Here is a 26,895-nt window from a genome sequence, read left to right as displayed (position 1 = left end):
TGCATAAGCTCTCAGTGTACATAAAACTATAAGTGATAAATCAAAGACAAGGAGAAGCAACCGATTATGCTCTAATGGCCAGGTGGCTACCTCCCCTTGTAACCTTCTGCCCAAACTTACCCACCGAGACTCAGTTGTGTGAACTATTTCTGAGTTACATTGAGGTACAAAAAAAACCCCGCACCTGCTGAATTTTTGGATGGAAGGACACAAACCTGAAGATCCTTCCAAAAATACTGTTGACAGTTCTTTAGGAGGAGGAGCCCATGGACATCTGGTCCACATCAAAAAGGAGGATAAGTGTGGGTGGAAAAATGAGTCTTTTGGCAGGAGCAGAAAAAGTTCCTCGAAATTCCACTTTGTGTCCCGCTAGTAAACATACAGATTCCTCTGGCCAGACATACCATGCGCAGGGGACAAACTAGTTTGCAAAAACTGGTTCTGTCTACTAAGAGGAGTAGACAGAATGGCTAGTAGCATCTTGAACATGTCCTCTACTCAGTAAATATATATATATTCTTGCAGCTGAGAAGGAAGAAAATTTGCAAACTAGGTATGTCACTGGAAGGGTGACTGGGAGGATTTGCGTGAGAAGGAAACTTAAAAAAGATTGGAGCTGAGTCTGCTCTGTGTGCGCTCTCTCTCTCTTTCTCTTTCTCTCTCTCTCTCTCTCTCTCCGTCACCTTCTGTCTCTGTTTCTCTGTCTGTGTGTCTGTCTCTTGGTCTCTCTCTTTCTCTCTCCGTCTCTCTGTTTAGGTCTCTATGTGTCTGTCTCTCTATCTCTTTCTCTGTGTCTCTCTCTCCGTTTCTCTCCTGTCTCTCTCTGTCTCTCTCTCGTGTGTGTGTGTGTGTGTGTGTGTGTGCCTATCTGTCTGTCTGTCTGTCTCTGTCTCTCTGTCTCTGTCTCTATTTCTCTCTCCCCCCTCCCATTTCTCTCCTCTCTCTCCTGTGTGCGTGTCTCTCTCTCTCTCTATGTCTGTCTCTCTGTCTGTCTCTGTTTCTCTCTCTCCATTTTTTTCTCTCTCTCCATCTCTCTCTCTCTCTCTTGTGTATGTGCATGTATGTCTCTCTCTCTCTCTCTTATTGTTGAAGAAAAAATGGACAGCCATGGTGCTTGGTCAGTTGGTGGGGTTACTTCTGATTGCTTGCAAAGAACTCATTTCTCTCGTTTTTTTCTCTCTCTCTCTCTCCTGTTCCCTTCCTCTTGGCTGCTGCATGCAGGGGCTCATCTGGTGTCTTGCATTCTACCTCCCCCCACCCAACCGGCCCTAGAGGGTTAACTGGAGTCCAGGCTACTCTCCTTTCAAGCAAATTCTACCATTTCCATGCGGGGCCTCTTTGAGCCGGTGCCAAAACCAACAGGTGATTGTTCACCCAGCAAGACCGCAGGAAGTAGGCTGGGCGTGCATGACCCAGTTCAGCAGGCAGAGGGGCTGGCTGGCATCAGGAGCTCACCTCTCCCTCCCTTTCCACCCATGGGGAAGGAAATCTGCAGAGAACGGAGCAGATCAGCTGCAGCCGACCCTCAGCGGCCTTGGAAGGAGGACTTACAGATAGCTGCCCACAGATAGAATTTTAAGGAGGTGGAACAAAGCACCATAGTTATCAGGAAAGAGCATCTCCCCCATTGCAGATGGAAAAGGATTTTGGAGAGGAGCTACATTCAAATCATGTTATGAGAATCAGTTCTGCACTAGAAGACAATTCATTTCAGCCCAAATGTCCGCTTTGCGGTTCATCCTGGTTTGCGGGCGGGATGCCATGTCAGGTTGTTTGGTTGCAAAGTCCTATATATGGCCATTTCCAGTTGCAGCGAAACATGGATGACAAAAAGCTCACATCCACAATGGTTGCATATGGAGAGTATCTTTGTTGCTGTTACGCTAAAGCCCTCCAGAGCTGGCGAGAGTTTTAAAACTTTATTGTGGTATCTTTACTTATGCGCTACTTGCACCCAGGAGTATTTTGTGTGTGTGTGTTTTGCTGTTGGTATGCATGCACGAATGAGGGAAGGAGATAAAAATGGAGAGAGCAAAGTGAAAAGAGAACCCTGAGCAAACTGGTTGTAAGTCCGTATGTGGAAAGGAAAATGCAAGTCAAGAGAAGCAGCGCCTGTCTTCATCTATCATAACGGTATTCATGTTTTCCTAATGTTTATGTACAGTATGCACATGCACAGAATAAAAGATGCAAGAGACAATAGGCAGCATTATTAATTAGGCAGTTAATGGGGCCTGGTAGTCATCAATTTACATGGACAGCACTCAAGAATAATAAATCATAACTCGGGGAAATCTTTGTGAGTTGGAGATGTTTTCGTTGGTTTTCAACCATGTTGCCTCCTGCCAAAGCAGAGCATAAATAGGGTATATTTATGAGGGTGGAGGCTCGTTCTCTGAGCTTGTGGATTGGTTTATGAATGTTTCGTTACTAGGCTAGATAACACCTTTAGCAGAATTTAGGGGATGTCTGTGTTCTTCTCCTTTTAAAGCAGGGGTGTCCAAACTTGGGAACTTTAAGACTTGTGGACTTCAACTCCCAGAATTCCCCAGCCATCCATGCTGGCTGGGGAATTCTGGGAGTTGAAGTCCACAAGTCTTAAAGTTCCCAAGTTTGGACACCTCTGTTTTAAAGACTTTGTGTTGGAAGTCCTTATAAACAGAAGAAGCCCTTATAGCAGGGATCAGCAACTTGCGGCTCTGGAGCCGCATGTGGCTCTTCTATCCCTCTGCTGCGGCTCCCTGTCACCAGTCAGCTCCACAATTGATAGAGCTTTCAGTTAGGTCAGGTAGACAAAAAAGGACACTGCAGTAGGAGAAGAGTCTATGGTGGGGAAACTGGACTTCCGGTCGGCTCCAGAATTGAACTTCCGGTTAGGACTTTTGTGGCTCTTTGAGTGTTTAAGGTTGTCGACCCCCGCTTTATAGCACTTGGACTTATACACGCCTTCACAGTGCTTTACAGCCCTCTCTAAGGAGAAGAACATCGACAGAGGCCTCCCGTCAATTTTGCTGAAGATGTTACCTAGCCTAGTCGTGAAACATTCAGAAACCAACTCACAAGCTCAGAGAACGAAGCTCCACCCTCATCCTACACCCGAGGTACAGATATTCACCACTATCCTCAGGGTATATTTATTTTCCAAAGTGGAGAAGTTGTCTGCTTCTGAAAGCAGCTGGAGATTTGATTTCCAGTTTACAAGCTACAATTTCTAGGCCTTAGCAAGATAAACTCTGCCTGAATGTTGTACAAACAAGAAATAAGCTAAACCTTTGGTTAGGAGGCCACCTTAGAAATCAAATCAATAATAGATATTTTTTTAAAAAAATATTGAATGCTCCCTAAATTTGAGATGTCTTTGGAGATTCTCAGTCATCTGGATTACGGTTGTCCCCATAGGTGCTTTTTCAGGAGGCAGCTGGACTTTCTGTATTTTTTTGAAGACGTTTCGCTTCTCATCCAAGAAGCTTCTCCAGCTCTGATTGGATGGTGGGGAACGGAAGGATTTATATTCCTTGCAGACAGTTTGCATTTGGGAAAAGAGTTGGAGGAAAGATATGAGTTGGAGGAAAAGAGTTGGAGGAAAGGAGGAGGAGCTTCCGGCGATGGCGGTCGCCTTCCTAAGATTTTATCAATTTATTCAAGGTTAGACCTGCTCCGCCTGCGGGAGGCCCCTCTCTCGCAGGTATGGCCCTTGGCTCTTACAAGGGCCTGCCTTGATGACGGGTTTGTGAACCCCAAGAGGTGGAAGAAACGGAAGCTGAGGGGATTTTTACAGTTCTGTCTATTTTATCCTCCTCTTATTTATGTATGTTTTTGATATGGACTGTACACCGCCCCGAGTCCCTTTTGGGAGAGGGGGCGGTCTAGAAGTGCTAATTAAATTAAATTAAATTAAATTAAATTAAATTAAATTAAAAGATATGAATAGCATTGTAAAACAGAGAAGGAAATACTGTAGATTGATACCTGGGACTATTAGATATTTTTTATAAACATTAATCAATAACTTTTCATGATAGGAATCCAGAACTGAATGACTTTGTTAAGAATATGCAGTTTCTGTACAGATACTCCTCAATGTACGGCCACAGTTGACCCAACATTTCTGTGGCTAATCAAGGCAGTTGTTAAGTGAGTTTTTGCCCTATTTTAAGACCTTTCTTGACACAGTTGGTAAGTGAATCACTGCAGTTGTTAAGTTAGTAACATGGTTGTTAAGTGAATCTGGATTCCCCACTAGCTTTGCTTGTCAGAAGGTCGCAAAAAGAGGATCACATGACCCCGAGACATTGCAACCGTCATAAATATGAGCAGTTGCCAAGTGTCTTAGTTTCTATCACATGACTATCTTAATGCTGCCATGGTCATATGTGTGGAAAACCATCATAGCTCACTTTTTTTGGTGTCGTTGTAACTTTGAACAGTCACGAGACAAATGTCTTAAGTCAAGGACCACCTATATTTGTCTTAACATCCATCTTGGGCTTGTACAGAGCATCGTATTAACATTTTGTTAATACGATGAGCCACGGTGGCGCAGTGGTTAGAGTGCAGTACTGCAGGCTATTTCTGCTGCCTGCTGGCTGCCTGTGATTTGGCAATTCAAATCCCACCAGGCTCAAGGTTGACTCAGTCTTCCATCCTTCTGTGGTGGGTAAAATGAGGACCCAGATTGTTGGGGAAAAGATGCTGACTCTGTAAACCACTTAGAGAGGGTGTTAAAAGCACTGTGAAGTGGTATATAATCCTAAGTGCTATTGCTATTGCTATTTTGGATAGTAGCATTGAAATCTCGCAATTAGAAGCACCATTTGGAGTTCCGTTGTATTTATTTTTTAATTGTGAGAGTAGAGGCAGTTGGAGGTAGATCTGTTGGTACTAGCACAAGGAAATTCATTGAGTAACAACTTAAGAAATAATTGGGAACATATGTTGAATGTATCTGCCTCTGATCAGACTTGGCAATTAGTATCAAGAGACATTCGTACACATTCCCCTTGCATGCATGTATATAAAAACCCATCATTAAATATTGTATCAAAACCTACCACCAAATTGGTTGATATTATAACAACAGCAACAGTTGGTGAGCATAAAGTAGGATTCTCAATATTTCAAGCACATGTGAAAGAGAAACGCAAATGAGGGAAAAAATAAGGAATTGTTTGATGCTTGGAAGTTGTTCATTAAAGGATTGTGGATCTTTATTTCTAAGCTAAAGAGTGAATCAAGGACATGTCAACATTATCTGAAAATGTTGGTTTGTGTGAGGGTAAACGCCAGACCCTAATTTGTGAAGAATATTCACAATAACAACAATAAGGAAATGATAGCTAGTAGAAATGTATATTATTTTGCTAGAGGAACGAGTACTTTAATTATAAAGGTTTTCTTTGTCTTTTTGATACTTAGAAATATATCAGCAAGTACATTATATTAAGAGCTACCAAAAATTAATCTTCTCTGCTAAATTGTAAAATCAGCCTGTTGACCAGTCATTAGTAGATTTATCAGTATCTCCATTAATAGATTCTAGATTTTGAGATCAGATGAGCATATAAAAAATGGCATTTCTTGACTTTGTTGTGATTAGTTACAAAGTCATGTCCGACCCATTGCAACCCGATGGACAACGTTCCTCCAGGCCTTCCTGTCCTCTACCATCCTCTGGAGTCCATTTAAACTCACGCCTACTGCTTCAGTGACTCCATCCAGCCACCTCCTTCTCTGTTGTCCCCTTCTTCTTTTCCCCTCAGTCTTTCCCAGCATGAGGCTCTTCTCCAGGGAGTCCTTCCTTCTCATTAGGTGGCCAAAGTATTTGAGTTTCCTCTTCAGGATCTGGACTTCTAAAGGGCAGTCAGGGTTGATCTCCTCTAGAACTGACCAGTTTGATCGCCTTGCAGACCAAGAGACTCGCAGGGGTCTTCTCCAGCACCAGAGTTCAAAGGCCTCAATTCTTCAGCACTCAGACTTTCTTACGGTCCAACTTTTACAGCCATACATTGGCAACTGGAAAAACCATATCCTTGACTATACGCACTTTTGTTGGCAGGGTGATGGCTCTGCTTTTTTTCTTGACTTTGTAGACCCTCAAAATATGCTACTTTGGGAGTCCTCATTGTGTTTGTTAAGTATTGGGGAGAGAAAAGGTATACTTAGACTTGAATTTTCATACCAAACTTTAAGTCATTGGGTCTAACATGGCTGGCTGAGGAATTCTGGGAGTTGAAGTCCACAAGTCTTAAAGTTGTCAAGTTTGGAGACCTCTGGATTAGAAAATAAGAGATTTCACCATAAGTCCTTTATCTACAGAAACCTTGAACTTCCAAACATTCAGAAGGCGTACTTCTGAATATGCCTACTGTTTGGTATGCAGTAGGAAACAGTGTATCATTTGGAATGTCAAACAGGTTCTTGATTGCTAGCCTAGGAAGAACACGGTAATGTAATTCAAGAGTGTGCAACTCACTTGTTGACAACTTAATAGTATAACCAATCATGAGAGCCTAAGGGCAGGCACAACCACCAGGTCTGATTCAAATAACGTGGGAGAGGTATATGATACTTAGAGCGGAAAAATTAGTGAGCCTATAGAATTTAACCATAAAAAACATGAATATATAATGCCTACTCTTAACATGTTTTGCAATAAAAGATTTTGCAACAGTCATGAACCTCTGTGGCTGATTAAATGAGCTGATCTGCATTTCTGAATATTTATACTTTCATTAGCTCATCAAGAGGCAAGGACGGAGTGAAGTAACTGATTGGCCCAAAGTTTTATCACACTGTTGTATCAACAACCAAAATTCATTCCATCAGCTCCAACCAGATTGAGATTTAGATATATCTATGGAATCTGCTTCATCAGCAGTAAGTTGAGTAGGTTTGTAAGGAACGTTAGGAGAGATTTATTCTCTGAATGTCTAATCCATGAAACCTCAGATGGTGAGGAGGCTTTCAGCTGGAACGTAATGGAAAGAAGAGCTTGCTTGAATTCTGAAAAAGCTTGCTAGATCAGTCTCAATGATGCAGATGGGGAAAATATTATTTTTCACTACCGTGTTTCTCCGAAAATATGACATGTCCTGAAAATAAGGCCATGCCACATTTTTTTGGATGGACAAAAACGTAAGCCCTCCCCTGAAAATAAGCCCTCTGAACAACCACTCACAGCGCCGCTCACCGACCTAGCAGTATCCCGAAGGCACCAAGCCACGGGAACAAGGTGGGGGGCAAAGGCTCAGTGAGCGGCGCTGTGCCCAGCTGTAGAGAGGGGTTGCCGGGTAGCTGCTCTCTTGCGAGTGGGCTCCCAAAGAGCTGGGCACAGCCTCAGGGTCGAACGGCTGTGTTGCACTGTCGCAACAGCATTACACACCAGCCATGAGGTGGCCACACTCATGAGTAGCCACCCAGCAACCCCCAGCCAGGAACAACACCATTCATTGATCTAGGGATATCGCCAAGCTGCATGAGCGCCTGTTCGCCACCCTTTGGCTCCCCCGGCTTGGCGCCTTCAGAATGCCCCTAGATCAGTGAATGGGGCTCTGCATGGCTGGAGAGGGGGGTTGCACAAGTGGCTTTTTCCGCTCCCTGCTCACATGACTCCCAGGCTCATGATGCCTTTGCCTAACTCTCCCTGCAGAGCCAGGGCATCTCCGCTGCCCCCATTGCCACTGCCGCATGACTTTTTCTGCGGCTTCCAAAGCACGGAGGTAGGATGCCGAGGCTTCTGGCAGTTGCCACTCTGGGAGTATGCTCTATGGGTTGACGCTCTAGGAGTACGCTCTGCCGGCAGCCAGCCCATAACCATAGAGCATACTCCCAGAGCGGCAACTGCCGGAAGACTCATCACCAGCCTCTACTCACCCCTCCCCTCCTAGTCACTCCTCATCTGCCTGCCTGGGCTCCTTAGGGCCCCAACAGGAAGCAGTTGTTGGAGCTAAGCAGCCACCATGAGAACGAGTTGGCAAAACAGCTCAGTTCAAATTGGATCTGACCGAGAAGGAGGCTCAGCAGAAGCGCCTCACTGAGGACTATGAGCATAGGCTTTCCAAGCACAGGGAAGACCTGTGGGAGTGCAAGGCCAGGTAGCGGCACCTGGAGGCTCAGTGGGCTGAGACGGTCATTCAGTTCCAGGCCATGATGCAGTCCCACTGGAACGAGGCCCTCCGGCTCTTTGCCACCAGTGGCTCTTCCCTCCAGCCTTCGCCCAAAGCCCCCCACCATGAGGCTGAAGCAGACCCCAAGTCAGAATTTCTGCCCCCTTCTGCCCCACACAAAAAGACCCCGAAGGGGGAGACTCTCTGCAGCAACAGAAGCATTCATTGCACGTATCTGGCCCAGGGGCCGTAGTTTGAGGACCCCTGATTTAGTGCAATATTAAAAAAATGCAAATGATTTTTCTGTGGACCACCAAAATTTTCTTACGGACCACCAGTTGGTGACCGCTGTTCTAAGGGACTGTCCAGAGAAGGGCACTGACCTCTTCCCTTGCAAGAACAGAACTGACCATGATAATAAAAAGGATCACGAAGCTTCCTTTGCTCGTAAAGAGACAACCAACCAAACAACTGCAGGTATTCAGAATCTGCGCTCGCTTCGCTGCGACCTCTTTATAAACTGCCACTGTTTTAATTTGAAAAGGCATTTAAAGGTAGTTGCCGCGAAGTATTAATCCCAGAGGGTTAATCAGTATCAAGTAGCGTGTGTTGTGAAGACAATAGCGATATATAATTAGATACAATTTTGAGGGGAAATATTAAAGCAGTTATTAAAAGCAGCGAAGTGCGACAGATGAGGCTGTAAAGAACAGTTGTGGGATGAGTCAGGACAATAGGATTGGAAAGGGCAGTTGGCCAACGCAAATCTTTTCAAAAAGAATGGGTTTGCCAGAAATTATTCTAAACTAGGGCAAGCAATGGTCGCGGATTTCCACATCTTTTTCTTGGGGGTGAAGAAAAAGGTAGAGGAGGTGGACTGAAAGCTTTGCCCCAAAGATTTTCTGACATCCATATTTGACTCAAAGAAATGATCTCCATATTATTCTATACCTTTTGTTATGCAAAATAATACCTGGACTGTCCTCCCCTCTCCTCTCCTCCCCTCCCCTCCCCTCTCCTCCCCTCCCCTCCCCTCTCCTCCCCTCTCCTTTCCTCTCCTCTCCTCTCCTCCCCTCCCCTCTCCCTCCTTTTTCTCCTTCCCTTCACCTCCCCTCTTATCCCATCCCATCCTTTCCCTTTCTTCCTCCTCCTCCTCGTAGTGCGGGCCAGAAAAGTGGGGGAGCTTATTGCTGATGACAAAAACCTAGTTAAAGGAACTGGAAAGATGGCACCTTATAAAAAGTTCCACAAAGCAAGTCAGAGAGAATATTGAATCAACAGGAACAAAGACGTCGATAGAAAAATCCAGCAACTGCAATTTCCCCCACTTTCTGCTTTTGATAACCCTAAGTTCATTCTAACTCATTTCTGCAATACAAGCAATTTTTTTAAAAAAAAAAATCATAGAAAAATCTCACTGTGTTTTCATGTTTGTTTATCCTAATACATTCTTGTGTGGTTTTCTCCATGTATACATTTTTTCCCAAAGTGATATTGCACGTTGTAATGCAATTTCATGTTATTATATCACGAATGCATGCGTACATATATATTTTTGAGTTAAAACTATATCGCAAAACAATTTTTTGAAGGGCTTTCTTCGCTGTCAATCTAATTTCTACAACCAAAACATATTTTGGTCTCCTTGGAAGGGTCATTAATTCACTATACATTGCTGGTTTTCTGAGAAGTTGTTACTCAATGGATCGAGGCATCAGTTGATGGGATACGAAAAGATATGAACAATCCGCTGGATTTTTAAAAATCATTAATGATTTTCACAGAGATGTGTTGCTAGACTCCGGTTACAATGGCAGTTGCATAACTAATTGCTGCAGCTAGTTATGAGAATTGAATGTCGTCCTGAAAAGTCAGTAACGTCTCCCCTAACTCAACAGCTTTGAAAGAGCGCCAACTGAGAACTTGCATTGTGTATCTGAAGGCATTATTTTTTTTTTGACTGATGACATTAACAGGATGGCCCAGGGGTGGGTTCCTGTCAGTTCTAATCTCTTCTAATAGAAGAGGTTCCACAAATCTACAGTGCCATTTAGAACCGGTTCCAGCTCCCTCCCCCCCCCCGCCCATCCGCACATCATCAAGATGAAGAGCGAGAGGAGGAATTCTGGGAGTTGAAGTCCACAAGTCTTAAAGCTGTCAAGTTTGAACACCCCTGGGTTTTTTTTCCCTAAAGGGTTAGAGGTGCAAGGGTCTTGTAACTTGACAACTTTAAGATTTGCACACTTCAATGCCAGAGTTCCTGAGCCAACATGACTAGAGGAGGAATTCTGGGAGTTGAAATCCACAAGTCTTAAAGCTGTCAAGTTTGAACACCCCTGGTTTTTTTTAAAATGGTTAGGGGTGCAAGGGTCTTGTAACTTGACAGCTTTAAGACTTGCGTGCTTCAAATGCCAGAGTTTCTGAGCCAACATTTTGCTTGCTAAGCAAGAGCGTTGTTAAGTGAGTTTCACCCCATTTTACAAGTTGGCCATGCCCACCCGATCACATGGCTGGCAAGCCACTCCCACCAGGTCACATGGCTGGCAAGCCACTCCCACAAAGCAGGCCATACCTACAGAAGAGGTTCTAAAATTTTTTGAAACCCACCACTGGGATGGATCCTGTAGAAAGTCTTGCTTTCTGCATCTACTTTGTCTTTTATTGACACCGAAAAGAAATATTTATATTTTCTCAGATCTAGAACTCTTTTAGTGTTTATAGAGCTTTGTCTTTCCTGCTGTGTTATTTTTCTTTCCAAACGCACTGTTTTATTGTTTGCAGTGTGGGTTTTCATTTCGTTTTATTCCGTGCTGCTTTATGGAATGATCTTATTTATCCTTCCTTTAAATCGATCTCTACACTCCCAAAAGAAGTGTGGGATATTGGGTGGTTTAAGGCTGTGAGAAATAGATAAAATAACAGTGAGTCACCCTTGAGGATGGGTGGGGTGTAAACATGACCAATAAGCCGTAACTACTTCCAGGGAGGCAGAAAAGGCTGCTATAAGGTGGCAGAGCAGAAAGAAATATTCCTGAATTCTTTTTAGGATTTAGAAATCACCAAAGGTCGTGGACATTAAGGATCAAATTGCTTAAATACAGAGATAATAGAATTAACTCATTATTGAGATGGCTCATTTTCATTACAAATCCAAGGTAGTTTAACTTCACTATCACTCGAGGGTTTTTTCTACTTCTTTCCTTCCCTCTCTTTGAGTAGCTACGTAAGCAAGAGGCTCATGGGTTTCCAATGCATGGGAGAAAACCAAAGATAATTGATTGGTTGCCAGGCTCATACCGTGTTTACCCGAAAATAGGACCTACCTCTAGCCTGATTTTTTTTGTTATATAGTTTTTATTAGTTTAAATATAACATACAAAAAGAATACAAAAGCAAATGTTAGGGAAATTAGGAAAAGAAGAAGGGAAGGGAATAGTGGGGGAAAGGAAAGGGAGAAAAAAGGCATTGACTTCCTACTCCATTGGTGCAATAAAATAAGATATTAAGATCTTCCCTCAACTTTTTACTTCTTTTCATAATAATAAAAACTGGCCATTTCTGTAACAACAAATTTATCTAATTGGTAAAACCAAGGTCAACATTTCATCCTTTTCCACCTCAAGTACAAAGTCCAGAAGTGGTTTCCAAGTCGAGCCTGATTTTTAAGCTGCGCCTAATATAAGCCCTACCCCAAAAATAAGCCCTAGTGAAAGGGGGTGGGCATGTCCAGCACAGGAGGTGGCGAGTGCGTGCGGGCCAACAGTGCCGCAGCCCATGCAGCACAAGTGAGTTGATTACCTGTCCAAGCAACAGACGGAGGCACAGGAGGGGGCCAGTGCGCCACCCAAGAACCAATAGGGTGCAGCTGCCGCCGGATACTGTGGTTCCCACACATGCTTGCTACCTCTTGTGTGTGCGATGGGACGTGGGGCACACAGCCAGGCTGATCACCCTGAATTCTTGTTTCCCTTGAAAATTAGCCCTGGTGCTTATTTTGGAGTCCCAAAAACTATAAAACCGGATCTTATTTTGGGGGAAACACTTTAATAGGAAGTCACTGCTTTGAACCAGATGTAACAGGAGACAGAGGAAAACTGGCCTGCTTGTCTTTTGGGCTACAAAGAATGGAGGTTAGATGGCATGTTTTTGTCTTGTTCTCATCATGCCATCTCTAACATAGTGTTTTGGCCCCAGGACATCCTTGTGCTTTGCGAAGGAACAACTGGCAGTATAAGGATGTGCGGTATTCGGGAATTACTCTGTAATTACACTACGGCATGACATTATATTCTGCATTTGCTTAAGCTGGGTACCTATTTTTGAAAATCCCGCTTGTGGAATTTTATCTAGTGTATGGCATAGCATACATGGACTAGCAAGATACGCATATTAACATTTCACCTAGATTAGTAGACACAGTGAAATATAAACATTAAAAAGATCTCTGTTCAAATATCAAGAGCCATGATGGCGCAGTGGTTAGAATGCAGTATCATAGGCTAATTCTGCCAACTGCCAGCAGTTCGATCCTCACTGGCTCAAAGTTGACTCAGTCTTCCCTCCTTCTGACGTGGTAAAATGAGGACCCAGATTGTTGGGGGCAATAGGCTGACTCTGTAAACTGCTTAGAGAGGGTTGTAAAGCACTGTGAAGTGATATATCAGTCTAAGTACTATTGCTATTGCTATCAATGTCTAGGCCAGTGATACATAACCTTTTTGTCATCGCATGCTGAAAGCACACATGCACGCCTGCACCCTTAATACAATGTGCATGACACCCCCCGCATCATGCCCTTGCACATGCACACATGACTCCCCCCACCCTCCACTCATGCACAAGTAAACCCCCCCCCCATGCCTCATTTTGGGCCTAGTAGGCCTTCCTGCAGCCTCCTGGAACCAAAAACAGGCCATGGAGAGGACACGCTGCCCCCACCTGTGCTTCCCCTGGCTCCCCCACATGCCCATGCATCTCCTGCATGTGCCCCACCCCAAAATCAGCTGGCCAGTGGGAGGTGGACGGGCATGTCCAGCAGAGCTGAGCTGGGGCGACAGCTGACGTGCCCACCGAGAGGGTTCTGCATTTCACTTGTGGCACCGGTGCCATAGTTTCACCATCACAGGCCTAGACCATCTAACCATTGAAGTGCAGCATTATTTACACTTTAAAAAATATCAGATATTGGACCACTAAATGCCCTCAGCTTACAGCTGGTCATGAAGTTGATCTACAGTTTGATGTGAAACACCTCAGTCAAACTGAAGGGAGGATACTAGGCCCCATTTATACAGAGAGTCCCGGCAGACGGGACTTTGTGAGGTATGAATCCTATTCAGGACTTTACGCTCACCAAGTAGTTCAAGATCTGGCACCTTTTTTCTGGTCATTTTATATGGCTACCCATGTCTGTGCATTCAGCAACCCGTTTGGCTTTCCATTAAGTGTCAAGGGTTAAAGTTGTCAGGCGGATATTGTACAAGCTCCAGTGAGGGTTTCCTGAGTTTGAGTCTTCGTTGGCACACACCAGGTAGGAGTGAGCTGTTCGTTATTTCTCTGTATTCTCTCACTAGTGCATCTTGCCTTCCTAAATCTGGTGGTGCTATACGGTTCTGAACAGGAAGCCAGCAAGTCGGAGTAGTTTTAAAACATCTGCATTAAGTTGTAGATTCTTCTACAATGCATGTAGAAGAATCGCATCCATGCAGCCAAGTGGAGGTCAGAACATAGGATATACGTAAGGGAAGCCACCCGGTTTTCAGGGTGGCTGGAAGAACTCATTTGGAGTAAGACTGTCCCTCACCTGCATGAATAGAATAGAATGGAAGGGATGGGAAGGGAAAAGAATTGGGAATAGGGAATACAGGTAGGACGGGATGGGATGGAAAAGGGAATACGGATAGGATAGGGTAGAATAGGATGGAAAGGAAGAGGAAAGAATAGGGAATACACATAGGTTAGGATCGGATGGGATGGGATGAAATAGGGAATAAGGAATACAGATAGGGTAGGATAGGATAGGATGGAAGGGATGGGAAGGGAAGGGAAAAGAATAGGGAATAGGGAATACAGGTAGGATGGGGTGGGATGGAACAGGGAATACGGATAGGATAGGATGGAAAGGAAGGGAAAAGAATAGGGAATACAGATAGGTTAGGATTGGATGGGATGGGATGGGATGGAATCGGGGATACAGATAGTTTAGGATCGGATAGGATGGGATGGAATAGGGAATAGAGATAGGGTAGAATAGGATAGGATAGGATAGTTGGAAGGGACCTTGAAGGTCTTCTAGTCCAACCCCCTACATAGGCAGGAAACCATGTAGCATTTCAGACAAATGGTTATCCAATTTCTTCTTAAAAACTTCTAGTGGTTTTTTCCCCCCTGTTTTTAAAGCTGGCCGTTGCCCATAAACTATGAGATGGAGACGGTGCATTTGTTGGTTGCTGCTTTTTTGCAGACATTTTTGGACTTCCCAAAAGGTCCAAGCGTAGTATTGTTGTACAGTATGTGGCATGACAAGGCAAGAGGAGGAGGAGAGGAGGAGGACTCTTCCTCCTTTAGAGAGGGGGGAAAAGTTCAACCACCTTCTCTAAAAAAACCATTCTATAAGAAATGTTAGCTCAGCTTTAATCACTGACTTTTTTTTATTCATAGTCAGCAATTTTCATGGGTTCCCCACCCACTTTTGCTTCAAATTCCAAACAAGCATCCAGCAAAACATATGGAGAATTCATCCCACAGCTCAAATATTTGCATTTGATTTGCTTCGCTTTGCAAGGAACAGTTTCTTTCGGTCTTAGATTCTTGGCTTCTTCCTCCTCCTGCTTTAGCTACTTCTTTTTCTTGTAAACACTGTACAAGCTTAATGGCTTTAAAAAAAAAAAAACCTTGCTTCCTGGATGTAGTAGATCAAGGAAATCGTATTCCTCTCAGCCTTGTCTTAGAATGCCTGAGAAAATGTAGAAAAGCTTTGAGTTAGTAAGCATGACAAACACAATCCATTTACCAAGATGTTTCTGAGCATGGACCTCAGAAAGGACTCATTTTTACTCTGATGTTCTCCTCTTACTAAGAATAGAAAAGCCATCCAACCAGTGATGGGATTCAAAAATTTTTACTACCAGATATGTGGGCAGAGTGTGGCTTGGTGGGTGTGACAGGGAAGGATACTGCAAAAATCTCATTTCCTCCCCACTCCAGGGCAAGGATACTGTAAAATCCCCATTCCCTCCCTACTTCTGCAGGAAGGATACTTTAAAATCCCAATTTCCACCCCATTCCAGGGCAAGGATACTGTAAAATCCCCATTCCCTCCCTACTTCTGCAGGAAGGATACTTTAAAATTTCAATTTCCACCCCATTCCAGGGCAAGGATACTGTAAAATCCCCATTCCCTCCCTACTTCTGCGGGAAGGATACTTTAAAATTTCAATTTCCACCCCATTCCAGGGCAAGGATACTCTAAAATCTCCATTTCCACCCCACTCCAGGGCAAGGATACTGTAAAATCTCCATTTCCACCCCACCTCTGGGGAAAGGATACTGTAAAATCCCCATTCCCTCCCCACCCCACTAACCTCTTTCCAGGTCCGTTCTCCTGTGCAGGGCAACAGAAGAAAACCCAGCTCGGATGCCGATCAACTGGGACTCAGGAAGCAGAGAATAGATGGGGGCAGAGCCAGCCAGAGGTGGTATTTGGCAGTTCTCTTAACTACTCAAAATTTCCCCTACCGGTTCACCAAAACCGGTCAGAACTGGCTGAATAGTACTTAGAATATTACGCATAAAATGAAGTAATAATAGCTTTAGTGAAATAAATGACTAACAAGGATATATATATATATATATATATATACATATACATATACATATACATATACATATACATATACATATACATATACATATACATATACATATACATATACATATACATATACATATACATATATATATATATATATATATATATATACACACATGTGTGTGTGTGTGTGTGCGTGTGTGTGTGTATTTGTGTTACAACTCCTGGTATGCCCAAATATGGGAGGGAACTCACTACTCCGCCTTTCTGTCTATCGGCTCACTGCAGGAGACCATCCAGGCAGAAAACCATATTTTTAATATTGCCTTTTTATACTTGTGTTGTATTTGTGCTGATAAATAAATAAAGGGAGACTAGTATAGATCTATTTCAAGCTATTTAGCTCTCATCACCTAGCCATACTCTTACTTGGATTTGATTATACACACACACACACACACACACGCATACATACTAGATTGACAACATGAAATTTTATATAAATTGTAAATGAGGACTATGGAGAGGATGCACAAAAGTTTTGTAACCAAAGATAAACAATTTTATACAGAATACAATTTAAAGATGTAATATTACTGGATGGTTTTGGGATGATGTGATGAAATGCCATAATGTAAATTTATTTTAAACTTAGAATATTTCACATAAAAGGAAGTAATAATGGTTGTAGTCAAATAAATGTTTGATAATGATAATAATAGTGTGCATATATATTGGATTGATAATATGAGATTTTATATAAATTGTAAGTGAGGACTGTGGTGAGGAGGCATAGAAGTTTTGTAACCAATCAACACACTGTAGGTAACTGGAGGATGGTTTTTATGTTTGTTTATGTTTGTTTGTTTGTTTAAAAAGTTTTTTCTTAAAAAAGAACTGGCTGAATATCATCTTTGCATCCAACTCTGGAGTGCTAAAGGACTGCCTTAGGAAGTCATGGCAGCATTTTTATTGTCCATGTTTGTCTACCTTTGTAATACTTTAGAGCGGAATTCTAAATCTGATCCTTCATCTATGCAGAAATAAAAGAACCTGCTCATTCAGCAATGAGCATCCTTCCACTTCATTAGCCCCCCTTTTTAAAAATTACAAAAAGTTAAATGAAATCCTGGTTGCCTTGGGTTTTCTGCCATAAGAACAGAATGAGATTATGCCCAAAGATAGAAAAATACTAAAATACCCACAATGGAGGAATGGATTGTAAAGATAGTGGAATTTGCAGAAATGGCAATACTGACTTGTTTGATTGAGAATAATGCAACAGGTATTTTATTAATGACTGGAAACCTCTTATGGACTTTTTTTTTTTTTTTGCTGAAAATGTAATAAAATAATTTGATTTTGCTGTTTAAGAAGGGGTTGAATATAGGAAGAAGGGAGTTACGATGGAACGTCAAAGAGTGACAAAAAGTTTGAAATTGCTGTGAAGCAGATTGGAAGTCAATTCTTTGGATCTCTTTTATTCTATTTGTATTACCTTTCACACTTTTAAAATCTTTTCTGAGCACGATACGCTTCCTATTTTTTCCCCTGTACATCTGCTCAGTGTGCAGTCCGCTTTTAGTTAAGCTACATTGTTAGTAATTAAGACATTAGTAAATCGTAACTCCTCTTTGCTGATTCTTGTCTAGGATTGAGATTTCTTTGACTTCCCTCTGTGATACAGAATTTTATGCCTGGAAATGAAGGTATTTTTTCTGAAGAAGATTAGGCAAGGATGACAGAAAGAAGAAAGGGAGGAAAGGGAGGAGGGAGAGAGGGAAAAGAAAAGGAGAGAAGAAAGGAGGGGAGGAAGAAAGGAAAGAAGGAAGGAAGGAAGGAAGGAAGGAAGGAAGGAAGGAAGGAAGGAAAAAGAAATGAGAGGGGGGGAAAAGGAGGGAAGGAAGGGAAAAGAAGGGAGGGAGGGAGGGAAGAAATGAAGGAAGGAAGGAAGGAAGAAAGGAAGGAAGGAAGGAAGGAAGGAGGGAGGGAGGGAAGAAGGAAAGACTCCTTTTTCCTTTTATTCTTCATTGATTTCATAATCACTGAAAAATCTTGTCAATTTAGTACATTGATAACTAGAGGTCTACTAGCCAAGAATCTTACCTGCCGTCATTTATTTCTCCCACACCTTTCCTTGTGTCTTTCCTCTTGAGGAGACCAAGAGAAATGTAGTTGAATTACCTTTTGAAGAAAGAAAGAACAAAGGGCAAAGACAGAGAAATTTGAGGCTGTGATGCCACCTACTGTCAAGAACGAAGTCAATGACCCAATAGGAATCCTCTCATGCTACCAATTAGTCTCATTTTCCTGCCTTTCAGCTTCAGGAGTCCCCATGCCACACTGAAAATGCAAGATTTCATAAGTGCCATCTTGTAGCCTGGAAATTATAGACATGCTGGTTGATGAGGACAGGGAAGAAGATTTAAGGGTGGATTTATGACTCAAGCACAGTCCTTTTGGACTTTAAATAGTAAATGAGGAATTGCAATGGTTCCTTTTTTCTTAGTGGTCTTCAGAATTTTTCTCTCTCCTGCTGGATAGTTCCCAAAGCATTAAATATAAAATAGTATCTCAAATAATGCAGATGGACTTGGTTTCGTACAGTTGAGGATTCAAGAAAGCTTCCTTTATTTTTATTTAGGCTCGTCTTTGAGTTGGGCAATGTAGAAATATTCTCAATAAATGAATAGGGAGTAGCACATGCAGATGTCATATAATCAGTTATTGTGTCTTTTCTTGGTCTCTCCTTTTTCCCTTTTCTTGACCTTCTCAGGAAAACTGCTGGGTTCCCTTTAGGTCAGTTGTACACTGGCCAATAAAGAATTCTCTTCTCTTCTAGTCTAGTCTATTCTACTCTACTCTACTCTACTCTACTCTACTCTACTCTACTCTACTCTACTCTACTCTACTCTTTTCTAAATTCCCAATCACACATGGCCAATAAAGCTATTCTATTCTATTCTATTCTATTCTATTCTATTCTATTCTATTCTGGATCATATATTCTTTTCACCCCCGAAATAAGCACGTGGCCTTATTTTCGGGGAGGTCTTATTATTTTTGAGATGCAGGAGGCGGCGAGCATGGTCACCTCATGGCTGCTGCTCTGTTGCAATATTTTCAGGGGAGGGCTCATTTTAGCACATGCTCTCAGAATCCCGATTGGGCTTATTATCTAGGGAGGTCTTATTTTTGGGGAAACAGGGTACAAACTCCTTGAATCAAATTCAAAGCAAAATCACATCCAAGGCATGGATCCATACAGTTCTCTGCCAATGATTTCGCTCTTTTTGCCTTTTCTGATCTTTTTTGTCCCAATTTGTTCTTGTTGAATAATATTAAAGTTTCACAATGGGTCCTACTGATCTGTAAAGATGGCTGAATGAGCAAACTCTACCAGCCTCTGGTTCTTGTTTCATTTCATAAATAAAGTCACCCAACATACAATCTGCCAGGATTAAAATAATAACACCTCTGCCCTTAAATTCAGCAATTGGCTTCATTGTTTTTAGTAATGATAATGGCAGCCAGACACTCTCAGTAACTGGGGATGAGTGAGTTGTCCAATTCTCTAGCTTTCAATGCTTCTCCCAATGAGACTGAAGACACTACAAGGGAATCAAGGCATTAAGAGCCCTTAAAGGTGGCTTAAAATTAAATTAAGATAGTTGATTGTTCTTGAGGAAAAAGCCAGGTCAATAATAGGTTCTTCTTCCTTGTTTATTTTTTTCTGGGGTCAAGAAATAAAAGGGTGAGTTATTTATGTCATGCTGAAGTGCAAGCTAGTTAACTCAAAATCCTGCCATTGTTCAGTAAATATACTTTTAATTGTCAAAGGAGACACAACACACAGGTTGGACATCTCTGAATTGACTTGAAGAACCACGTGAGACTAATATTCCTTTGCATCATCACCGCCACTTAATAATTGCTTGGCTAATTATATCTATCTATCTATCATCTATCATCATCATCTTTTTCATCTATACTATTTATCCTGTGTATCATCTATCTATCCTATTCAATTCTATCTACTCTAGCTATCTATCATCTAGCTATCTAGCTATCCATCCATCCAACTATCCATTCATCTATCCATATCTAGCTAGCTAGCTATCTTATTTATATAGCCATCAATTTCACAAAATGTCACTCTGTATGGTGTACAATCAAACCATAAAAACAATTGCAAAAACAGTTGTCACCTGGATGTTTGAACATCCTGCATAACATATACTAGCTGGATACCCATGCTTCGCGACAAAACTATTTGATCGGGCTATGCAGGATCCATTGGCTCAGTGGTGGTCGGTGATTGAAACACATAAGGGAACATTGCTCCCACCACCTTGAGTCCAGAAGCAGTTCCATAGAAGGCATAGACATTTTGGTGAGGTACCGACATTTAGTACTGTAAAGAGTCCCAGAGTGAAAGGAGTGGAGCATCTGCCAGTTTGGACTGAGGAAACGGAACATGAGGCAATTGAGGCAAAAGAACAGAGTTCTTTTCAGGTGGGGAGGGGGAGTAGAATGTCTAACTCCTTAGCATCAGTTAATAGAAGGCAACTGGCAGTTGGAACAGAGTTCTTTTCAGATGGGGAGGGTGAGTACAACCCTTTAGCATCAGTGTGTGTTAATTACTGTATTAAGAAATAGTAATGATCTGATGGTCATTTCAAAAAATCCTTTCTTAGCTAGCACCTAGAAGCCAAGAGGAACATATGTGGCAAATTTGAAGTTTATAGGCTTTACTGTTCTGGAGATTTCATGATGAGTGAATGGTACTTGGCATATATATATATATATATATATATTTATTTAAATATGATGAAACCTGGGCAGATTACTGAAATTGCTTCCCCATGAGATTGCAGCAGGATCAAGTCTGATCTTCTTGAAGGAAAGGTCTTGGCTTGGGAGAAAAAAAAAAATACACCGATTTTGTCAGGATTGGCTGTGTAGCCTTCGATTTGTCTTTCTGTCCTTGCTGCACTGCAGGAGAGGAGATTACTCAACCAGGCAATTTTCCATTCCTGCTCTCACTGCAGGAATCCAGGTGAAAAGATGAATGATGTGCCTCAAGCTTTTGGGTTTTCGCGATTCCGTGATCTTGGAGGCAAACCAGAAATCATAATAAATTGCCTAATCCTACTTTGGAGAATTTATAACACTCGTTATACAAGACTGTGCCCAAAGAGCTGGCTATTTCTTTTTTTTTCAAACCTATGCAGTTCTGATACATATATCCCTGTAAATTTGTACCAGATGTGTAGATTACTCCATAGGTCAAAATCTGGGAACATCATGCTCCATGAATAGATCTTATTGCAGTGATAAATTTCCTTTTAGCATTTTTTCCTCCTCTAATACTACAAATAATATATGTAAGTACATTTGATTTCTCTGTGGAATCATAGATGACGGAGTAATGAAATGTCAATAGAACCAGTCAGGTTGCTGTAAGATGTCAACGTTCTTCCCTGTTGCTGTTTGGCTGTCCTTATGTAGTTACATCCAGGTTTACTTACTGCTCCAGTTTGCCAGAAATGCTTAAAGGCAGATACTAAAAACATACTTTGGATTTACCTGCAATTATCTCTGGGCTTAGAATTTAAAATTGCTTCCTTGGGCTACCAGATGTGAAAAATCCTGTATATCTTGCGGATATGGGAAATACTTCCTTTTTCTTTCTATCTAGTGATCATCTGGATTTTTTTTAGGGCAAAAATCTGCTTTTATATCCTTACATATGTAAGGCCTGCAGCCATATTTTCTGATGGATCTTAGGCCTGCCACACTTTCTATTATTCTACTATGCATTTTCTATTGTGGAATAATGGGAGGGGGGAGGTTGTACGGAGTTAGATGGTATGTAGCAATAACAAAATTCTTTCTAGAAAGCCAAGGTCATCTTTCGTGTTTGCACCTCCTCACCTGACCAGAACTGGGTGGGTGGAAGCTGCCAGCATGGCAGTAGAAGATTGGACCATGTGACGGACTTGTGGGTGTGGGGGCAAGATCTTGAACTTTCAGCTGGGTGGGAAAACCAGGAAGCCTTCATATTCAGGTTTTCCCAGTTGTGCCAACATGGCTCTCTTAATAAATAGGAACTTTGAGGAATGCTTTGCCTCGGACTCTGATTTACTTTTGGATGCTATTTGGAACCCTGACAACATGTATATCAGCAGAAGCTTCATTTCAGAGTTTGTGCTTCGTTTTATTAGCGAAGATGGTGGCCAGATGATCTTGAACTTTGCATTTCTCTTTTGTTGGAAGGAATATCCATCTGGGTCCATTCCAAGTTGGGAGAAAGACATTGGAAACATGGAGGCTGATTGGAAAGATGGTTTATTCATGAAGCAGAACCATGTGGGTTTGTGGTTCTGAGCAACTGACAACATGGAGTTGAGAGTGGAGGTTTTATATTTTCTTTGGGCTTTGCACTTGGGCTTCCTGTTCCTGTGCAAGAACATGTATTCTATGGGCTGTTGTCAGATTCCTGTGGAGTCATGTAGGGGTTATGTAGAGGTCATAGATGGCTCTATAGGCAAAAGAGGAAATGTCTGAACTCCCAGGTTTGGTTGAAGTTTGGGCTGCTCTGAGATGATACAATGACTGAAATGCCCTTAAAAGATTGTGCAATGTAGTGAGCTCTGTGTCATCTGCTAAATGGTAATGGGTTAATCCTATTATGTCTTGTTTTTATTAATCCCATCATCCTGGAGCTAAAGGTCTTTTGTTTTGTAGATAAGCTGGCCCAGTCTTTCTTAATGGGCACAAAACGTCTGGTGGGGGATGCTATTAAGAAAAAGTGAGTCTGCTTCCTGCCTCTAAAAAAAACCATGTATCTCCATTTCTCATTTAGGAAAATATAATATTCTGCCTTTTTTTAATATTCCTCAAAAAAATTCATTCTTCTAGGAGGGGGGGGGGATTCCCACACTTCTTAATATTCTCTGTATTTGTATCATATTTGGATTTGACATGGTGGAGGAGTCTTCTTTGACAATAATTCAAATTAAAGAATTTGTTTTCCAGTGCCATAGTAAATATGGCCCACCAAAGCACTTTTACACTGGTGTAGGAAGTTAGTACTCCCCCACCCCTCTCCTAGAAAGTTGTAATATTTTAGGAAATATTAAAAAGACAGACCATTTCCCCTAAAAGGGAGGCAAAAACTCACCCCCACAACACCTTTGTCAATGGGCCATTAAGGCCTGAGCCAGTCTATTCTGTATAACAAAGATCTACCACCTTCAGGCAGAGCCATAGTAGGAATTGTTCAAAGCCCTTTCATTACATCATCACCCAGCAAGAGTCAACCAAGCCTGGGACTCAGGACAGCCTACAGAGTTGTCACTGCATGGCCCCATGGGAGTCTGACGACCAATACAAGCTCAAATTCAAAAGCCCAGAGAGGGTATAAAACCCGGGAACTCCCAGCATCTCTGCCCTGTTTGCCCAGGATCTCAAACCATGTGGTCCTCCCCACCACCATTAAACCATCTTTTCAATCAGTCTCCATCTTTCCAGTGTCTTTCTCTCCACTTGGAACTGAGCTCAGATGGACATTTCTTCCAACACTACCAAGTATGGGAATTTCTGCACTGAAGATTCAGTTTTGGTTGAAGTTTCATGAGTCGCTAAGTGCGAGCAAAGATAAATTGCTTTGCGATGGAATCAAAATCATGAGGGAAACGTGCCGTATTGGTTTTGTTTCTCCAAAACCAACCAACCTTATTGTGTTTTTATTTATCATCAACCTTGGCGAAAAAAGAAAAGAAGCCACATAACATATTAAGGATTCCTCTTCAGACAGACACACGGCAGGTTCTAAAGTAGTAACGCCATTGTTTGTATCACCTGCAGGGACCAAAGCCTGTGAAATCCAGGTGACTTCACCAGGCAAACAAAGGAAGGAACCTTTGGCAGGAAAAGAAATGCCGTCAGTTAAAAGAGGGAGGGAAGCTTGCTCAGCGGCTGCTTGAACTCTTCCACTCTTCTGAAGGGTTTTTTCTCCATCTAGTGGAAGAATGGAAATCTTCAGCTTGGAAGGATGAGCTTTAATTATTGTACTTAATTAAAATGGCCATGGAACACATCCTCTGTCTTTAATTGGGTGCCCATTGCAGTCCAAATTCATGCACAAGGCCCGAGTTGGGGAAGGCTAGAGCCTTATTATTTGATTTGATACATTTATAAATTAATAAAAAAAACTTGGGAAACAAAAACTTTGGAGTCTTGGGAACTGTTTGGTATTTATGGCAGTTGCAGTGTCCCCGAGGTCATATCATCCCCTTTACTCGGATGAGTAAAGTCAATGGGGAAGCCAGATTCCCTGCACAATTGCGTTACTGACTCAAGAGCTGCAGTGATTCTTTTAACAATTGTGGCAAGAAAAGTCGTAAGATGGGGCAAAATTCACTGAACAGCTGTCTCGCTTAGAGAACAGAAACTTTGGGTTCCATTGGGGGGGGGGTCAAAAGCCAAGGACTACTTATAGTGACCCAGGACAGGCCTTCTGAAGGGAGGTAGTGTGTGCCAGGTATCCATACGTTTCAGGAATCTGTTTCATTAGAGAGAAGTGTACGGAGGAACAGTGCGAGAGTGTTAAGAAGAGTCAGTGATTTGTATTCCTTCTTTGGAGAATAAGCTTTCTGTCTTTTGTCACCCGTCTCACTTTTGTCTCGGAGCAAAGTGTCTGTGGAGATTCTCAGTCATCCAGGTCACGGTTGTCCCAAAGGTGCTTTTTCTTGGTTTTTCTTTGAAGGCATTTCACTTTTCATCGGTTCTAGCAGGATGAGATAGAAGGATCCTATTTCTTTGCAGTCATCTGGTCATTAGTGCTCTCTCTGAGATTGGTCAAAAAGCCAATAAGAGTTGAAATACTAAAAAGGGCAAGAGATGATGGATAGATGCATAATACTTCCTAATATGGGAATTGATTTATTAAGGGTTAGAAAACAGAGGTAGAAAACAGAAATTGGGAAAATATCATTATGTATACTGCTACGTAATATAATACATTATAATTACTATGTATATGTAAATGTTAGAAGTTGAAAGATTATCATCATGTATATCTAAACAGTATAATAATAATAATAATTATTGTTGTTGTTGTTAGTATTGTGTATAAAGTAAATTGAGCCAGACAATATACTGTTCACTAAGCACTTATGCATGTTAAAGAAAAAAGAATAAATAAATTTATATATAGCCATCTTCAGGCTGGGTTTTGGGCTTAAAGTGTGATCAGAGCTGCCGTCTTTCTATAAATCTTCGTGGCGGTGGGGTGGAGTGCTGGCTTTGTTTCAGTAAGTGGAATGATTGGTTGTGTGGTTGTATCATGATTGGTAGATTGGTGCTGATTGGCGCTGGCTGTGTGTCCATTGTTGTTTTGTGTTGTAATGGTCTGGGTGGTGGGTGGGGCTCGTTTGTTGACTAGGGCTGGTTTCCAGACGCCCTAGTCAACAAGCAAGCCCCACCCACCACCCAGGCGGTTACAACATGAAACAACAATGGACACACAGCCAGCACCAATCAGCACCAGCATTGTCCAAAGACATCTCTATACTCTCTCTGAGAGCCATTAAGGCCACCTGGGGGTTTATCTCTGCAAAGGGAATCAACACACTGACTTCCTATTTTCTTTCTATTTCACAGTTCAATTTCACCATTTAGCATTGAGAGCACAAGACGACAGAGACGGTCTGAATCACCAGACTCTCGAAAGCGCCGCATCCACAGGTGTGATTTTGAAGGGTGCAATAAGGTTTACACGAAAAGTTCCCACCTGAAGGCTCATCGGAGGACCCACACAGGTGAGCAGCTCCAGTTGGTGCCATAAATACATGTGACATCAGTGAACATTTGCAGACATGAATTCAGTGGTGATTGCAGTTTGAAGAGCTGGACAGAATTCCATACGGTACAGTTCTTTTGGCAATTTCCACCTGCTATGTCATAGTAGAAATGAAGGCTGCCATATTTTTCTGTAAAGGTGGAGAAACAGGGCATGTACTGTCAACTAAGATGAAGGGCTCAAATCCAGTCAAGAATCTGGATGAATTTCTTGTGATTTTCTTGCTCTAGATGGTTTCATGTGGTTATTTCTAGTGACATTCCAGTTTGATATCAGTTCGGTTCAGGAGAAAAAAGTGGTAATAGGTGTCCATTCTGTATCCATTCCTCCAGGGATTGAGAAGGACTCCCCTGCCCCAATCTATCTATCTATCTATCTATCTCTCTCTCTCTCTCTCTCTCTCTCTCTCTCTCTCTCTCTCTCTCTCTCTCTCTCTCTCTCTCTCCCTCTCTCTCTCTCTCTCTCTCTCTCTCTCTCTCCATCATCTATCTACCTATCTACCTACCTATCCTATCTCCTATCATCCTTCTGTCCATCCACCCATCTAGCTAGCTATCCATCCATCCATCCATCCATCCACCTACCTACCTACTTACCTATCCTATCATCCATCCATCTAGCTATCTAGCTATCCTATCTCCTATCATCCAACTCTCTGTCTGTCTGTCTGTCTGCCTGCCTGCCTGCCTGCCTGCCTGCCTGCCTGCCTGCCTGCCTGCCTGCCTGCCTGCCTGCCTGCCTGCCTGCCTGCCTGCCTGCCTGCCTGCCTATCTATCTATCTATCTATCTATCTATCTATCTATCTATCTATCTATCTATCTATCTATCTATCATCTATCTATCTATCTATCTATCTATCTATCTATCTATCATCTATCTATCTATCTATCTATCTATCTATCTATCTATCTATCTATCATCTATTAATTTATTAAATTTATATAGCCACCTAAACCACCAGAAGTGATTTTGGGCAATATTAAAAAAAACCTCTGGCTATTTTGGATGGATTTGCATTGTCCAGATAGGATGGCATTTGAGAGAAGCGGGAAAACCTCGGGATTGTAACTGATTAAAAACTTGGTTAAAGCATTGGCTGACTACCCACATTC

The 26,895-nt window shown here is 42.2% G+C and overlaps 1 protein-coding gene across 1 annotated transcript in view; it reads left to right on the top strand.

Annotated features, from left to right (window-relative positions):
* KLF12 (KLF transcription factor 12) overlaps positions 1-26,895 on the top strand; it is a 221,737-nt gene that overhangs the window by 169,709 nt on the left and 25,133 nt on the right. Inside the window, exon 5 of the mRNA XM_081949439.1 lies at positions 25,585-25,742. Coding sequence (XP_081805565.1) covers positions 25,585-25,742 — 158 coding nt within the window. The remainder of the gene's footprint in view (positions 1-25,584; positions 25,743-26,895) is intronic.

Source organism: Natrix helvetica (assembly GCF_964273705.1).
Source record: "Natrix helvetica genome assembly, chromosome: 3".
Taxonomy (NCBI): domain Eukaryota; kingdom Metazoa; phylum Chordata; class Lepidosauria; order Squamata; family Natricidae; genus Natrix; species Natrix helvetica.
This window is presented reverse-complemented; position numbering and strand designations above follow the sequence as displayed.